The sequence below is a fragment of the Centroberyx affinis genome, unplaced genomic scaffold, assembly GCF_046629955.1.
Source record: "Centroberyx affinis isolate AG114_WGS23_722 - 3 ecotype Tasmania unplaced genomic scaffold, CSIRO-AGI_Caff_v1 ptg004164l_1, whole genome shotgun sequence".
Lineage (NCBI taxonomy): Eukaryota > Metazoa > Chordata > Actinopteri > Beryciformes > Berycidae > Centroberyx > Centroberyx affinis.
Genome location: NW_027281924.1, coordinates 106,316 through 122,990, shown reverse-complemented (window position 1 = coordinate 122,990; position 16,675 = coordinate 106,316). Strand labels below are relative to the sequence as shown.

General features: G+C 45.8%; 1 protein-coding gene across 1 annotated transcript; it reads left to right on the top strand.

The window, feature by feature from the left end:
* The first annotated feature begins 10,176 nt into the window (after nt 1-10,176).
* Nucleotides 10,177-16,067, top strand: LOC139663919 (proto-oncogene Wnt-3). The gene is made up of 3 exons (XM_071542706.1): nt 10,177-10,411; nt 13,463-13,728; nt 15,588-16,067. Exons 1-3 carry the CDS (start codon nt 10,285-10,287, stop codon nt 16,065-16,067), a joined length of 873 nt encoding a protein of 290 aa, XP_071398807.1. The 5' UTR covers nt 10,177-10,284.
* Nucleotides 16,068-16,675: the final 608 nt, after the last annotated feature.

Below are 16,675 nucleotides of genomic sequence, written 5' to 3'. Positions count from 1 at the left end.
CAGAACAGCTTAAGCTAACCTGTCAGCCAGTTCTATACTATCTGTGTTTGTGTTCCTAGCGTAAACAGTGGTGGTAAATGAATGATGACAGTCACTTTCAGCAAGGAATTACCGCAACTGAATTTCCTTCAATACGAGCCATCAAGCTACAACAGTGATTACTGGTTTAACTCTGTCACATCACACAACACAGCCACTACATGTTTAAATCCAATAACTGTTATTCTCTTAATCCTCTGTTATGATCACTGCTGTTCAGTCTGCAGGAGAAAGTAGAGACGTTGTACATTAATGTAAACTAATTTTGTTATTCTAAATTGGGATCGCTTCAATGTATAAGTTGTTGTGGATATCACTAAACACAGCAAAATCATATTTGACACAAGATTTACAGTATATCGTTGTTCTGAAAGTTGAAGTCAAAGAGAAAGAACAATGGGTAGGAAGAGAAGGAGACTGGGAGAAAAAGAGAGACAGATAAAGAGAGGGTGGGGATAGTAATTGCTGTATGGCATTTGTTCAACACAACAAATCTTTATTGAAAATGCCTTAGATAGTTGCTGGTTAGGGTCACCACAGTTTTTGAATTTGCTCTAATATTTGCAATGTCCAATCTGTACTATGAAGGTCAGAGATCATTGAGCTCACAGGATATGAGGCACAACTTACTGAATTGTCCGAGTCAATCGTTGCAATTAAAAATTATTAACACTGGTAATGTGTTAATCAGAAAAAAAGAGAGATACATAAATGGATCAGAACAAGTTTAGGTGACAAATGACAATGTATGAGGGAAATGTGCCCTGAATGACTGACTCTTAGAGCTAGCCTTTATTCCTTTTGGTGAGCATTGAATGCAGTCCTGGGGAACCTATATTTCACAATGGTTTTGAATCGTTTTTTTGTGCTTTGTTTAACTTCCCAGACATTTAGTAGAAACATCACTGAGCGATAAGCAATCTGGCCAGGAAACATGAGGAATATAAGGCAGTCATGGTTGGTTAATTCTCAATCAGTCACCACTGTAAATGCAGACACAGACATAGTTAAGCAAGCCGGTATCATCAAGACAAACAGTAAATGATGCCATATTAATAATAGTGTAGAATAATAGATTTAAAGGCATCATAAATGCAAATTCTACCATTCTATAATTTAGGTATCATATAATTAAAGTGCCATCCTAGTGCCAGAGCCTTATATGTAAAAAATTACAACACTAAGGGTTCTGGACATTTTTAAAGCTTTAAGTGATTCCATTTATACTTCCTTGAACGGAATTTCAGTGTATTTGTTGTTGAGAAGCATTACCTCGTGAAAGTTTTGTGAACCACTGGGGCCTCGCTCATTTCAGTGGCATGTCTCTCTCTAGATAGCATAGGCAAACCTATCTAGGTTTGCCAAACTCTGTCTATACCCAGACGGTACCAGCCCTCTGTGCACAGTTCAACCCCAGTGGCTTAAAAGGGGCTCTAGGGTCCATCTCCGGGTCTCAGGAATGTCATTATCTGACTGCGACACCCCCCACCTCCAATCCTCAACCCCCACCTTTGGCAAAGGGATCACTTAAATGATTCTTACTGCGAGAAAATCCTCCGTCTGCAATCCTGTGTGAAAAGATCAAGGATGTTCAGGCATTATTCTGAACAGTGCAATGGAAGGCAGCGGGAAAAAAAAGTAAAGTCCAAAAGAATGTTATTCTTAAAGAAACTGTAGGGTTCCATATCAATGGCTGGAGGCTGCCATAGGGCCAGGGTCAAAGACAACTTTAGGCTAAAGCCTCTGAGAAATGTTGCCACAGAGCCTGAGCAGAAATGAGTGCCTCGGCAACATGTTCCATGTAACCTATGTATCTTGGCTACCCAGACCTTAGCCCTAAGCAGGTGCATTTCTACTGCTAAGGTATTAAGGCACTCTGGGTAACTTCTGGGCCAAGGCTGTAAGGCAATATTGCTCAAGGAGTTGACTCAACATTCTTACACTGAATTCTATTGTAAATTCTGCCCTATGTCTCACTTTCATGTCTTGTTGCTACAAATGTTGGCTATCACACTGACTAAAAGTTTACTAGCCTCTAGAGGGAATTATTCAATCACAGTGAGAGTTAGCTTCATGTATTGATCCAACACATCTGTTACTTCACTAAAGATGAGGCGCCTTGTTGGCCCATCTTTAATAAACAAGCACATGGGATGACGTTATCCAGTCAAACCCAAGCTAGGTGAGAGAGGTTCAAAGGAGAGTGGTATTTCAAAACAGCAAAGGAGAGTCCTAATCTTAACCCACCATCAAAGGACATGCAATGCGTTCTTGTAGGAAATGACAAAGTCCCCCCAGTGCACAGCTATTAGCTGCACTAAAACACAGGCCAGGACAGTTCCTCAAAGGGAAAACAGGGCTGCAGCGGCCAGGGGCAAAGAGGTCATTAGGGGACACGTGTGGACACACACACACACACACACACACACGCACACACAAGCACCTGATATTTGAGGTCTTCATTACCTGCCTGATCTCACCTTGTAGGCCTGTTACTCAGAAGCTAATTATTAGCAGTGAGACAAGAAGACAATTTCTCTGTCACACGGTGTTCAGCAACAAAGATGTGCTGGTCACACCTGTGCACCCTAAATACTGTCAAACCCCCCCTCAGGTTACTGACCAGGTCAACCAAATGACTAGTGGGAGAGGTGGAGAGAGAAAGAGAGGAATCACCATTCAGTATCTCTAAAATACGGGATAAGGATCCAGTCTGTAAGTGTTATCAAAACTGATATTATAGTGCTGTAAATCACTTGTAACAGAACGTGTCAAGTAGTTTTAATTGCAAAACCTCTGGCTGGTTAGCAGGGCAAGATCTGGACCAGGTTCATCCCCAGTGATGCAGTTCCACAGTCTTGCTTTTTCTCAGAGGCTTTTTCAGAGCAACCAATGTGGTAAAATCAAAAACAGAAATCTGGTGCTTAATTAGTTTTAAATACTCATGTGGTGTTTGAAATTCCACAATGGGATTCCAGACAATCCAATGGAAGATTCCAGACAATCCAATACAAGTTATGATTTGCATAGGATGCATTACCACCGGCAATTCAAGCAGCAGTGCCAACACGCTGTCCCTAATGAGCAGTGGCAGGGAACAATGCACTGTTTGAGTTTGGGTTCATTCAGACAGTCTCTTGAGACTCTCGTTCAAACAAGCCCTGTCCTTTCAAGACAACTGGGCAGACTCCGTTTTGTCCGCCTACAGACAGACATACAGAGGCAAGACAGTGTGCTTCCAGTCTGACAGACACTGTCAGTGAGTCTCGCTCCCCAGTGCACTACTGCTGCTGTTGCAGCTCTCATTCACTTCCTGACAGGCAGGTTCACAAGTTTACACCCTGTTCAGTTTCCCTGTTCACTTCTCCGTACTTCTGACTGCAGGGGCTCCTTGTCCCAACTCCTCACTTTCTACAACAGTCGGCAGAGAGGGGGAGAGAAAGAATGAGCGAGAGAGGGAGAGAGGACGGGAGGCAAAGGAGGGAGAAAGAAAGAAAAAAAAAGAACAGGTTGGAACATTTTTCAGGGGTCCTGTCATTTTTTATCTGATCAGCCAGGAGCTGTTGGACTACAAATCAAAAGTGTGCCAAAGAAAAAGAGAAGACAACAAAACACAGACAGGAGCTGTGCATTCCAGCCTCCGCCAGGAAAAGTCCCATCCTCAGGCGAAGCCGGCAACTTTCCGTGGCCCACTTACTCTCTTCCGAGTGTCTTTGTCTCTCTGCGGACTCTGTTGTGGGATTTATAAATGAGATTCCGATGGCAATGTTTTCGGTGCACGTCTCTGAGTGCTCTGCTAGGGCCTCATTTAGCAACACGATGTCCTCCGGGCAAATCTGACAAGTTGAGCTGCGGTATCAACATATAGAGGGAAATTAGAGGTAGATAGGAGTTCAATGCAAACAATATTCTCACAGTATGTTACTGCAGAGGCCTTTCAGGAGCCTGGCGCTCACAGAAGCAGTGACAGAACACACTCGGGACCCGACGCTTCAGGCACAAACCAGCATAAGCTAACATTATTAATTTCTCTTTAATGAAATAAGTTAACTTGTTCAGACATGAGTAAGAACGATTGGCATTCATCGTCAACAATCACTATATGAAAATTAGTTGCGGGCCTCTGCAGATGAGAGGTAGATGAATATTTCATAAGCCCTACTTCTCCTGACCTCACAGCACCACTTGGAAAGTGACTCATATCACAGTGCCTCACAGAACAAAGTTACCTGGTCAGCTAAATCATCACTTGTCATATCATCATCTGTGAGCTGTTTTCAGCATAAGTTGCAACACAGATGCAAGCTATGTTGATTGTGTGTATTATCTATTGATAAAAGCAAGCTGCATGTCCAAGTATCATGCCACACAACTGAGCAACAACACTTGCACAAAATGGGCATTACAAACAGGGTATCCCGCCTCTCGCCATGCATGGATCTAAGTGCAAAGCCTGCTGGAAGGAGGGCCTTTGAGTACAAGTAGCAACAGAACCATCTAGTTCACTCTGCCTTCACACACACACACACACACACACACACACACACACACACACACACACACACACACAGAGGTTTCCATGAGTCTTTGAACAGTGCCTGAGGAATAATGCATAGAGGGATGGATTGTGACAGGCTGGTTCTCTCTAATCCCTCTCTCTCTCCCTCTTTCTCCTCCACTCTCAGTCTCATGCTTTCTCTGTGTGTCACTTCAAGGTCCCAATTTGCTCTGTTTAGATACAACAGGCTACATTTAGCAGACGCTGAATTCAGTCAGTCAAACCAGAAATCTTGAACATAACACAGCATAGCATTCCGTTGCATGACCACATCTCGATATGGGTAAATGTCAAGTGACTGTAAATAGCAGGTGACTGGCAATGACCAATGTTAGGGATATAACACTACAAAAAGCCTGAAATCTTCAAAATGGCTTGTAGGTTTTTCACAATATGTTGTTAGGAGGTATGATACTTGGCGATATGATACTTGTTTCTTAATTACATTTTATGTTTCATTTTGGCAGGTGCTAGAGCTATATAATTTTCAGCTCAAACCCACAAATGACAAAAGACGTTTCAACATCTTTTCGGTAGACAAAGTGAAATATGCTGGTCAATATGTCGGTTAATAGGCGATGGGAGGCGAAACGTGGAGGCACGGGTGTAGTTTTTATATAATTGCGTTATAACATAATTATGTTAATTAGCCTACCGAAACAGGGGGTCAGGTTCTCGACGTTTGGTGAGCACGAGCTTAGAAGACTACAGCACTATGAAACACTGGCAAAGTAACAAATAATATAGGCTGCATTACGAAAGGAAAAAATACACCTCGACAAGGCCCTTCCTGTAAAACTAGACCAGGCCAGCCCTACTCTACATGGAAGGGAAAGCTACTGGAGGCTGAAGGAACAAGGGTATGGCAGCCAGTCTTTCTTCACACAGCCTGAAAACCATGCAATTTGACTATTTTCAGACCAATGCATTGCCATTGCCAGAAGTCAGGCTTAGATTTGGTGGGGACGTGCTAAACCGTGCATGGCTCAGTAATTGACTGGATAAACTGTGGCTATGATGAGGGTACTAGGTCTACACTTTCACCCTTACGAAAATGAACTATAGTAATGGTATCATAAATGAAATGAGTCCCTAAATGTCCCTATAGAAATATTATAGTGTTTTTTTTAGGGTAAGATTAGTGTTTATAAGTGTCTGTCTTTTACATGTCATACTCAAATAATTTAAGCTATTTGTGCGGTATTCAACATCTATTAGATCATGATTAAGGCCAGCCAGGACCCAAAACAGGCCAAGGGCCTCTGGGGGCCCCATACAGGCCTAACAACAGTAGACCCTATATTTTAAACCCATGGTGTTCACTCAATTTGGCTGGTTTACTTAAAAAAAAAAAAAAAAAAAAAACCTGGATAGTGATATTTGTTCCTGCCATCTGCAAGATTAAGAGATAATTCAGTCTGGGTTCTTCATACGTATCTTAATAGGAGTGTGGAGTATGTATGCATTGGTCGGGTCACATGATCATAATTTATGTTGTAAAGTTCATGCTGATGTAAGAAACTGGAGATCAGCACTCCTGTTCTTAGATAGTTGCGTATGGACCCTGGTCATGAACTTCAAACTGTTTCTATAGGCCATCGAGCTTAAGGCAATGAGGTCAGATGTCATGTTCTGCTCAGGTTCAGAGGGTCACCTGGTACTTTTTGTGCCTCTGGACATAAGAGGCTGTCACACAGAGAAAGCTCATCTGTCTGTGCACAGACAGGTGCTACACACTGACCCCTGTAATGTGGACCTCCCACAAAAACAGCTGCAGCATATTTTTGAGAATACACTACAAGATTCCTTGACCCAAAGTTGGTACACCTGGCAAGTTGGGCTTGCTAAGAGAAACATAAAAACTGAGATGCAGTAGTTTAACCATAGCAGTGGTTTAAATATGTGTGGAAGGGCACAGTTAGGCACAAATCTGATCAAAATCTTGCTGTGTGTATCTTTGTGTTCAGTCCCTAACCCCCCGAGAGGGATTGAGCTGGTGATTTTATTGTGCTGGGAGTGGTTGGCACCCTGTTGAGGAGTCAAACGTTTTTGTTGAGAGTGTCATAGTTTGTTTGCCTGAATTTCCACTCTTCAGCGAGGTGTGTGGTGGAATCCCTTTGTTTCCTCTCCTTCATTTCTGTGGTTTCCAGTGGCCCATCATACATTCACGTCAGCCTGGTTTAGATACTGAGAAAACCCCCAACCAAGCAGTAAACCCCCCCAGGCCAGAGGAGGCCCCATACGGACCTGCCTAGGCATGCACCTGCCAAGCCCCGCAGTTCGCTGCTGCTCCGCTCCAAGTCTCTTCCCCTGCAGCAGATTCCCCCGGCATTCTGCCTCTGCGGAGGTCTGTGCGTCTGTGCTGCTCCCTCGCTCGGTTGAGACACGTCGCTCGTGGCTTCCGAGAAGTGAGGCAAAGCAGGCAGGATCAGCATGGCACACATGTGGTCTGCATGCATGTGTGTGTGTGTGTGTGTGTGTGTGTGCGGCTGTGTGTGTGTCTGTTTGCACGATACGCCTCCTACCCAGAGGCTTTCCCCTCAGGGTTAAGACTCTCATTAGCACCTAGCCAAAAAGATATCCCTTTCATCTCATCTGTCCGTACGGATCAAGTGAGGCACATCCTTTGCAAACAGAGTCAAAGAGGCAGGCAGATCCCCAGCCTGTAGTCTAAACACGCTATGTCCACCACAAAGCCCCATGCGGTTAGCTAATTGATTCCATCAGAAATCCCGAAGTCGCCACCTAAGCCAGTACGTCAGCAAGCACATTAAAGAGATGGGCAAGCTGTTTAACTGTCCTGAATTGGACCCCAGTGTTGATATCTCCTTTGGGCAGGGGAGATTTTCCTTTGACTTAATTGGTTGATGTCATGAGTGAGCATGGGAGGCCGGTGTTCGTGCGGGGCATCATCCTCTCTGGTCCTCCCGTGACTGAGAGATTAATGGGCAGTAACCTGGCTAGCAGACAGTGTAATTATGCTCCTTAGTCACTCAGTCACCAGACAGAGTGAAGTCAGCAACACTTGAACTCAGTGGCGTTCGTGGGTTTGGGACTAGAAGATGAGCTAACATGGCTGCCTTCGCTTGGGTAAACGCAAGACAAGGACACGAATGGAGATTGATGAGCACTATCAAATTACTCACTCTCTGCATGGGAACGTCAAATTGGGCAAAACAGCATCTTAAATTTGGATTATTAACTTGGATTTGGACTAGAGGAGATATCATTTTTCATGGTGGTACTTGAAAAGTTTATGTAAGAGTATACATAAGAGTTTATGTAAAGGTGCTGTCCTTGACGCACTGCTCAGACAAGTTTTCTTACTGAGATAGAGAATTGTTGCTTGTGCATCAGTCCGATATTCACTTAAGAGCAGAGCACCCTCGCATTGCTGACATTTTGGCAGTCAGGAAACTCATGCCAACAGCACAAGTGGCTCGTGGCTGTTTATGTGATCATCATATATTCCATTAGGCCAGCTGCAACAGCGAAACTGCTCAGCCTCATGTCTCAGTGCGTAAGCTCGGTTGGCAAGTCTTGATACCTGGGAGCCTGCTGTAACAATGCTCACCTGTACTCTGAAGAGATCAAAAACCATGATTGTAGGCGAGGGGGGGGGTTGTTTTGGGGCGTTGGCGGGGGCTGGTGGGGGCCTTGTAGAAAGCAAAAGCGCACATGAGCTGTGAACCTATCTGAGGGGGATTTTTTCCCTGTGACTTCAATGGTTTGACTTTTGTGTTGGGGTGGGGCACAGCGCCGCACTCATCTGTCAGAGTCAGTGGCTGCTGTGATAGGGTTGCGCCCTGCGGGGGTCCTGAGGTCATCCTGAGTGGCGCTCTGATCTGATCAGCGTCGATTGTTCCCCCGTGATCCTCTCATGGCCTCCAGCGCCACGTTGTCCGCCCAGACTCCGTCGAGTGTCGGAGAGTCTGTTCAACGCTGGCAAAGCCCCTGCCTTAGAACTAAAGATTGACAGCCCCTCCCCTCCCTCCCTCACACACACACACTCACACACACAAATATAGAATAGCTTTGGCTCATACACCCAAATCTGTGGAATCATGAATACCTTGTAAGCAATTAAACACATAAATCTATCAGAGAGCACTCATCACTCAAGAATGCAGGCCTGTACAAAAACATGTTTGTTTGTTTTTACAACTGACATATGGTCAGGAATAAATAAACAATAATTTGACCTAGTGTAAGTGTATCAGCTTCTGGAAGACACTGCACAGTTTTGTTTGAGCCTGTCATCACAAAAAGCATGTTAAAACACGGGCATGGCAAACATCTTTTTTCTCTCTCCTTTATTTCATGAGAAATAGAAGGCAATTAAAATTAATTACCTCAATGAAATTATAATGGTTTCTGGCATCACAGGCTGATCTTGGCTGTCTCGTTGTGGTGATTAATCCCTGTTTAGGCACATCTACACCAGCCCTCTGGTGAGGCACATAGCTTCAGGTATGCCATTCTTGTCCATTACCAGCAACCCCAGCTGCACACACCATCATTCTTAAAACACATAGATCAGATCCAGAGGAAAACCGCAAATTAATGATAGAACTGCAGGGGCACGTGTTTTCATATGTTCTAAATTGTATGTCGGGGCTTTTCCCAGAGGGTAAGCAGACAGGTTCTTGTGTGCTATCTTTTAGATCAGCAGGCTCTGTGTGTGCTTACAAGAAGGAACACTTTGAAAAGTCAATACTAATAGGTTGTATCCTTGCCCTGAAGTGGGCCTATTAGCTTCCCTTCCTCATGGAAAAAAGAAAGCAAATAAACAGGAGCACTGTATAAACTGCATTAAGCAGATAAGTCAATAAAACACTCAAGTGAGTCACCGTACTGGCACGGAGGAACGCTCACAGATCTCACCAGTAACAAGAAATGACTGAATGAGTAACCAGCAACATGAAAGCTAATGCGAAGAGAAAATGTCTAAATCTAAGTGGTAAAACCTGAGATTAATGAATAAAGCGGCGGCCTCCTCTCCTAGAGCAGGTTGCCTTTCAGAGGGGCCTCCCTGGCATGTCACCACCATCGCCATTGTGGGGCCGAGTTCAGGGAGGGCACAGACTCTCAATCCCCAATCCTATACACTTCTCAAAGCACAGTAAGAGGGAGGGAGAGGGAGACGGTTTTGTTCAATCTAACCTTTACTGTACCTTTACCTTTATTTTTTTTATTCATAGTGTTAGGCGGTGGTGTTTTAGTGTGTTGATAAATGACGGCGCTGCCCCCATTCCTACTTTGCCATGTTGCAAGTCCCTTTGAAATGAACTCCCATTACTTTTACTTACTGGAAAAGACAGTACCTTTAAACAGTGACCTCATGCTGCACTGGTAGGCGTAAATATACATTTCTAACCAATAAAACCATCAGATTTTTTAACAATCCTGCCCCTCCCATCAAATAAAATTGCCTTTCTCTCCCTGACTCATATTCCATTTGTTTAGACTTTTGAATGAGCCCTCACTGCATTATGTCCCGCCCCAACATCCTGTGTCCATCTGACCTATCTAAACCACGCTCCTCCGCTGTCGCCCTCCCCGTGCGTCACAGGTCCCTGGCCCTGGGGCAGCAGTACTCGTCTCTGGGCTCCCAACCCATCCTGTGCGGCTCCATCCCCGGCCTGGTGCCCAAGCAGCTGCGCTTCTGTCGCAACTACATCGAGATCATGCCCAGCGTGGCCGAAGGCGTCAAACTGGGCATCCAAGAATGCCAGCACCAGTTTCGGGGCCGCCGATGGAACTGTACCACCATCAAGGACAACCTAGCCATCTTCGGCCCTGTGCTGGATAAAGGTAGGTTGTTAGTAAGAAAGTAAAAAAGAAGACTGCTTTGCATGGCATGAATCTTTATTGCTGTGTTTTGTAATGATGTACCTATATATCTGAGGCTGACTGTATGACATAAGGTATGGTATAAATCATCTATAGGCCTTAGCACTGCCTGTTCTCTGGGCTTTTGCTGACAAACGACTACTAGGGCAATTACAATAATATACACCTTTCCTGGCTGCAGTGAGAAATGAGTGCCGGTACAAGCACTGACACATTATTCCACTTCCATCTATCTTTACCTTCAACGTCACATTTGTCTTCGGCGTCAGCGTCTTCCTTTCGGTTTTCCCAACCGTGTTTACGCTCATGTACATGAAAGAGGGTCAGCACAGTAAATCTATCAACAAATCCTGACAAGTACAGCTGATATACTGGAGACATCTATCAGATGCTTCACACGCGGATTACTAACGCTCAGATGTCTCCACGTTAGCTGTCTTTTAAACAATCCCAATAAACCTGATAGTCAAGCACAAAATGCACAAAGGAAACAGTAGCCAGAGGTGTCCCGCTCAAGGCCCTGCAATCCCTGATTATAAAGATGGGAGTTTGTGTGTTACAAGTGAGGCTGCTGATTGGAAATGAATTAGCCTGTGTGTCAGAGGGGAAGGAATCTGGGCAGAAATGGGCAGCGTGAGCCTCCCTGGCTCCTCAGTCAAATAAAAGGGAGAGGGGAGGCCAAATGAGATTACAGGCAATAGAAAAGGGCCGGGGGGCTCCGCTCAACCCCTACTGTGCATGAAGACCAGTGCGCGCCTCACACAGTCCAGCTCCCACGGACGCCCCATTCACACGCCCTTTTGACTCTGTCATGAAAACAGGCTGAAAGGGGATCTCTCCCAACCTAGCCCGGGTGTGCGCGTTGGGATAGGGAAGGAACGAAGGAAGGGAGGAAAGAAAGAAGGAAGGAAGGAAGGGAGAGCGTCTGACGTGGGGAGTGATAAATGGAAGCGTTTGACGAGGGAAGGGAGGGCCGCCATCCACCAGTCCCAGCCACCTTAAGCCGTATGTTGGCCATGGCGGTGCTGTCGGTGGCGGCGGTGGATGCCTGGAGAAAGTGGGGGGTTGAGGTCCTGTGGTGGTGGTGGAGGATGGGATTTCAGCTCAGGGTGTTGGCGGAGGGGTGGCTAGAGGGGGGGGAGTTGGGGAGTTTAGGGAATGCCAGCTCCGGGCAGAGCGGGGCTGCGGGGGCGCGAGTCGCTGGGTCCTTTGTGCGGGTAATACAGTGTGACACAAGGGAAACAAAGGCGGATTGATGGGCCCAGCAGGTAGCAGGAGCAGCGCTAGCCTTGGCTAACAGCCAGAGCTCCAGGGGCCCAGGGCTCACAGGCCCCTGTTGTGGAGGGCCCAGAGAGGCTTGCCAGGGTGAGCAGGGATGCCCAACCTGAGGTGTGTGTGTCATCCAATCAAACAAGCATTCACTGGGGATTTTAGACCAAAATTGTATCCTTTTACTAGGGATTAACAGTGGAAATACATTGATAGACACATGAGAGTCTAGTTAGTTTAGATATAATGGGCTGTATCCCTATGATAAAAAACATCATATGGTTAATATATGGATGTCTTTGTATCGTGATTTTTAAACCAGTGTTAGTGAACACAGTTGTAATATACCTATAGCAATACTCCAGTAACTGTATTACATTTCCATTTCAAAGGAGCTTATCAGATCAGTCGTCTGACCTATCATCCAATGAATCATTAGTGTGCATAACAATGAATTAAAGACTCAGAAATACAGACATCAGGTTATACATCTCATTTTCATTCAAAATTAAAATTTCAACCTTTTTGATGTTTAAAAAAAACAAGGACACACATATTGACCCACGCATAATATTACCCCTACAGTGGCAAAGTTAATTTCATTTAAAAAATGTTCTTAATTTTTAAATTTTTGGAACTTTACTTGTCACATTCAGGGTGGAAAATAACACCAGATAAAAATTGGTAAATTTTGGTTGTGGCTAGTAAGATGGTCTACTCTACCAGACAGCGCAGATAACTAACGTTTGGCGGTCCGATTGTATTCTAAAAGTCTTGTTGGCTGGTGAATTTTTGGCTTTACTCGCCATTGTGACCTGCAGTGAAAAAAAGTTTCTCTCTGGTTGTATAGAAATTTGGAGACCTCAGATGAGCCACTCTAGATGCTCTTGAACTGTTGAGCCATTGCACATGGGACCCCTCCCCATACCCTCTGTGTGTGCGTGTGTGTGTGTGTGTGTGTGTGCATGCATGTTTTTTGTATGTGTATAACAGAGGTGGTGGAGTGAAATGGGTGAGCCATGGTAAGTGTGCTGCGATTGTGAAACAATGGTGTCTGGTTACATAATAAGCTGTTGCCTTCAAAGGAGGCGTAACTCCATCCCTCAGTGCAAAAAAGAAACCGGCCGACGTACTGCTAGGTTTCACCAGAAGGCCTTGGGCTGTGAACAGGGAGTGGGGGGGGGGTAACATTCCTGAAACACTATCCAGATGCAAAGCAGCACACCTCAGGGATGACAGGAGGTCACTGAGATCCCACTGAGCATTAGGCCCTCCTGACACGACCACAATGGGCTGATGTCACTGCAGGGACTCTGCTTTTAGGCTCCTTCATGTGTCCTGTAGTATTGTGCCTCCTCATAGATGATGATCATATGGGAAATGCTGTGAAAGGTGCTTACATATTGTGAAATAAGTGAGGCGGAGGTGTTTTTTTTTTTGTTTTTTTTTTCTAATGTTTGCGTTGATCAAATTTAAATGGAATCTAATGGTACATTTCCTAAGTCTGTTTTTTTTACCGTGGTAAATACATAATGTTTAGGTATGTGCCTTCTTAAAGATTAAATGATGCGTTAAAAGGTTTTTGCCCGAGGGTATCCCTTTCAATACCCCCGTCTGGATGTTGGCAGCAGTGAAGATTGCTGTTGTCCAAGTTGAACTAAAGATTGACACATTCTCTCTCTCTCTGTCTCTCTCCCTCTCTTTCTCTCTGTCTGTCTCTCCTTCTCTCTCTGTCTTTCTCAGCAACCAGAGAGTCAGCATTTGTCCATGCTATAGCTTCGGCAGGGGTAGCATTTGCAGTGACGCGGTCCTGCGCTGAGGGCACATCCACCATGTGCGGCTGTGACTCCCACCACAAGGGTCCTCCTGGGGAGGGCTGGAAGTGGGGCGGCTGCAGTGAGGACGCTGAGTTTGGGGTGCTGGTGTCCAGGGAGTTTGCTGATGCCAGAGAGAACCGTCCGGACGCTCGCTCAGCAATGAACCGGCACAACAATGAGGCAGGACGCACGGTAAAGACCGGTCACATATGAGAAAGCCGAGCAGGGATGACTTATGACTTACTTATTCATTATCACAAGGCCCTCTGTGCTTCCTATATAGGGCTTAATGGCTAAAAGTTGCACTGAATACCTGCATGAGTGACTATGCAAGGTGGATACAAGTTCCATTGCTTTGCACATTTTTTAGGATGCAGGTAGTTCACAGCACTGTAATACATCACATTATTTAGCCAACCTCAGCATACTACACAACAAATTAATGTTAACCCAATTAATGTAGCCCCAGCACAGGAGATAATACAATGAACAATGACCTGACTGTCTTGCAAAAGGAGTGGATTTATCCAGTAAACATTACTGTTTGGGATTATTATTTGTACGTATGACAGACAGGGATTTCGGTATTTGACTTGTGCACACATTTCTGTGAGTTTCCACCTGAAAAGTAGCACTTGACTTTGAATGACTGGGTAATTACTGATCTAAGCAACACCCGCCCTCCCGTTTTGCCCCCACACCTCGCCTTTCATGCCTTGCATCCCAATGAAAAATTCCCTGACAGACAAATAACCCGAGTGAGTTGAGGGGGAAAAGAAGGGAATCAGTGCAGACTTAAACCATCACTGGCTGCTGTCACCGGTGGGAGAAAACAGGCTCCCCGGCAGCTCGCTGAGGGGCAAATGGAGGGACCACACGGCAACAAGACAGTCCTTTGATCTGAGCAGACAGAAGCAGCAAGAGAGACCACAGGAGCTGCACAACTAACTGAGCAGCAGTACAGTCAGGACCCCTCTCTCCTCTCCTCTCCTCTCCTCTCCTCTTCTCTCTCCCCAGCCTGATCTCAGCTGCCCCACCTGGTCCTCTCACACTCCATTATTTTGCCCCCAGGGCTTCTGGGAGATGTGACTTGCCATTGGCATGATGAGCTCAGGACGTGATGTCATCCCACCCCCTACCCCCCCTCCCTAAGATCACTCCCCCTCCCTCCAATCACCCCCCCTCACCCAAAGGTGCCACAACCACCTGCCTTCCGCCCCAGCTGGGGGAATTCTGCAGCTAAATATAGCCGGCGAATTAAAGCAGAACAAAATCAAAACACAAAGGTAAAATATAGCCGCTGGCGGCACACTCATGATGTGAGCCAGTGACTTCAGAAGGAATTAGCAGCAGCACAGCGCCTCTGTACTTCACAGCTGCATGACACTTATAAATTGCAGCCAGTGGCATGTTGTTTTTCTTGGCCTACTGTACGAGTTTTAGTGGTTTTGTTAGTCCGCATTACTGAATTTCCTGTAAATTGCTGACCATAAAATTCTAACAGATCTTGCTCAGTGGTGATTGACTTGACTGCCCTGTAGCACTGAACCAACCGGTAACCAAATCAAAGCAACACAACTACAGTAAATGGCTGGTTTACAGTGCCAGCCCAGACCGCTTTTTTTCAGGACATGTAGCTGAGCCTGGATGCATGAAACTGAAAAGAAGTCTAGATCTAGAAGATCACATCATAACTGCTCTCAGACCAGCACTTTTTCAGTTAAGCATACTTTAAGAGATCAGATAATATTAAGAGGTATTAAAATCTTCAAAGAGTTGGATGCATACCATGTAGATTTATAGCTATCTTCTAGCTTATGGACATTTTTATTGAGGAAGTCAATTGAGTATGGTCTGATTTTGAATAGGAAAGCAGATTCCATGTGCAAATGGTTAATAGAAAAGCATTTACTTTATTGCATAATGAAATGCTGAATGCTTTCATTCAACACGGAAAGGTATTGAAAAAAGGCATAGTTAATAACTGGTATTGGTTCCAAACTGTGCTACACAATGAACACATAAACATCTATATCGATTCTGTGTTTCAGACCATCCTGGACCACATGCACCTGCGCTGTAAATGTCACGGCCTGTCCGGGAGCTGCGAGGTGAAGACCTGCTGGTGGGCGCAGCCCGACTTCCGCATGCTGGGCGACTACCTGAAGGACAAGTACGACAGCGCCTCAGAGATGGTGGTGGAGAAGCACCGCGAGTCGCGCGGCTGGGTGGAGACGCTGCGCGCCAAGTACGCCTTCTTCAAGCACCCCACCGAGCGCGACCTGGTCTACTATGAGGGCTCGCCCAACTTCTGTGAGCCCAACCCGGAGACGGGCTCCTTCGGGACGCGCGACCGCGTCTGCAACGTGTCGTCGCACGGCATCGAGGGCTGCGACCTGCTGTGCTGCGGCCGCGGCCACAACACCCGGACTGAGAAGCGCAAGGAGAAGTGCCATTGCATCTTCCACTGGTGCTGCTACGTCAGCTGTCAGGAGTGCGTGCGCGTCTACGACGTTCACACATGCAAGTGAGGGGCCTGTGCTTTCAGACAGATGGACAGACAGACAGACTGCTGGACTACAAGTGCTGCCCCCCCACCCCCCACCTCCCCATGGCTACCCTACTTCTCCCCTTCACAGATACACACACACTCTGCATTACATAGACACACACAGACAGACACACACAATTAGGCCCCAATGGGTAATGGCACATCAGTAATGGAATCTGTACTTCCACACCCTTGTTGGGAAAACCCAGCCCTACAATCTGTCTTCCAAACCCTGCACCCATTTAAGTTTGACTAGAAAGTGTCCTGTGTTGACCTGACAAAGTGCGGTCCATTCTCATGGGAAGAAGCTAGACTTGTCTTGTGCCATTTTCCCCTGTTCCTCTCCCCCTGCAGCATTGGGCCATGACCCCCCTCTTTATTTATTTCCCCCTCCATGCCAACACAACGGCTGTGGCACCTAACACTTTTTACCTGTGAGATTAATGCAGTAAAATAGATGACTTTCAGACTTTCACTGCTTTTGAATGAAAAGCATCTTTTAACTAACACCTCACATCTCCGGTCGGTCTGGCCGGTTGACCTTTTTGAAAACTAAACCAACCTCTACCGAACGTCATGTAGTCGAAA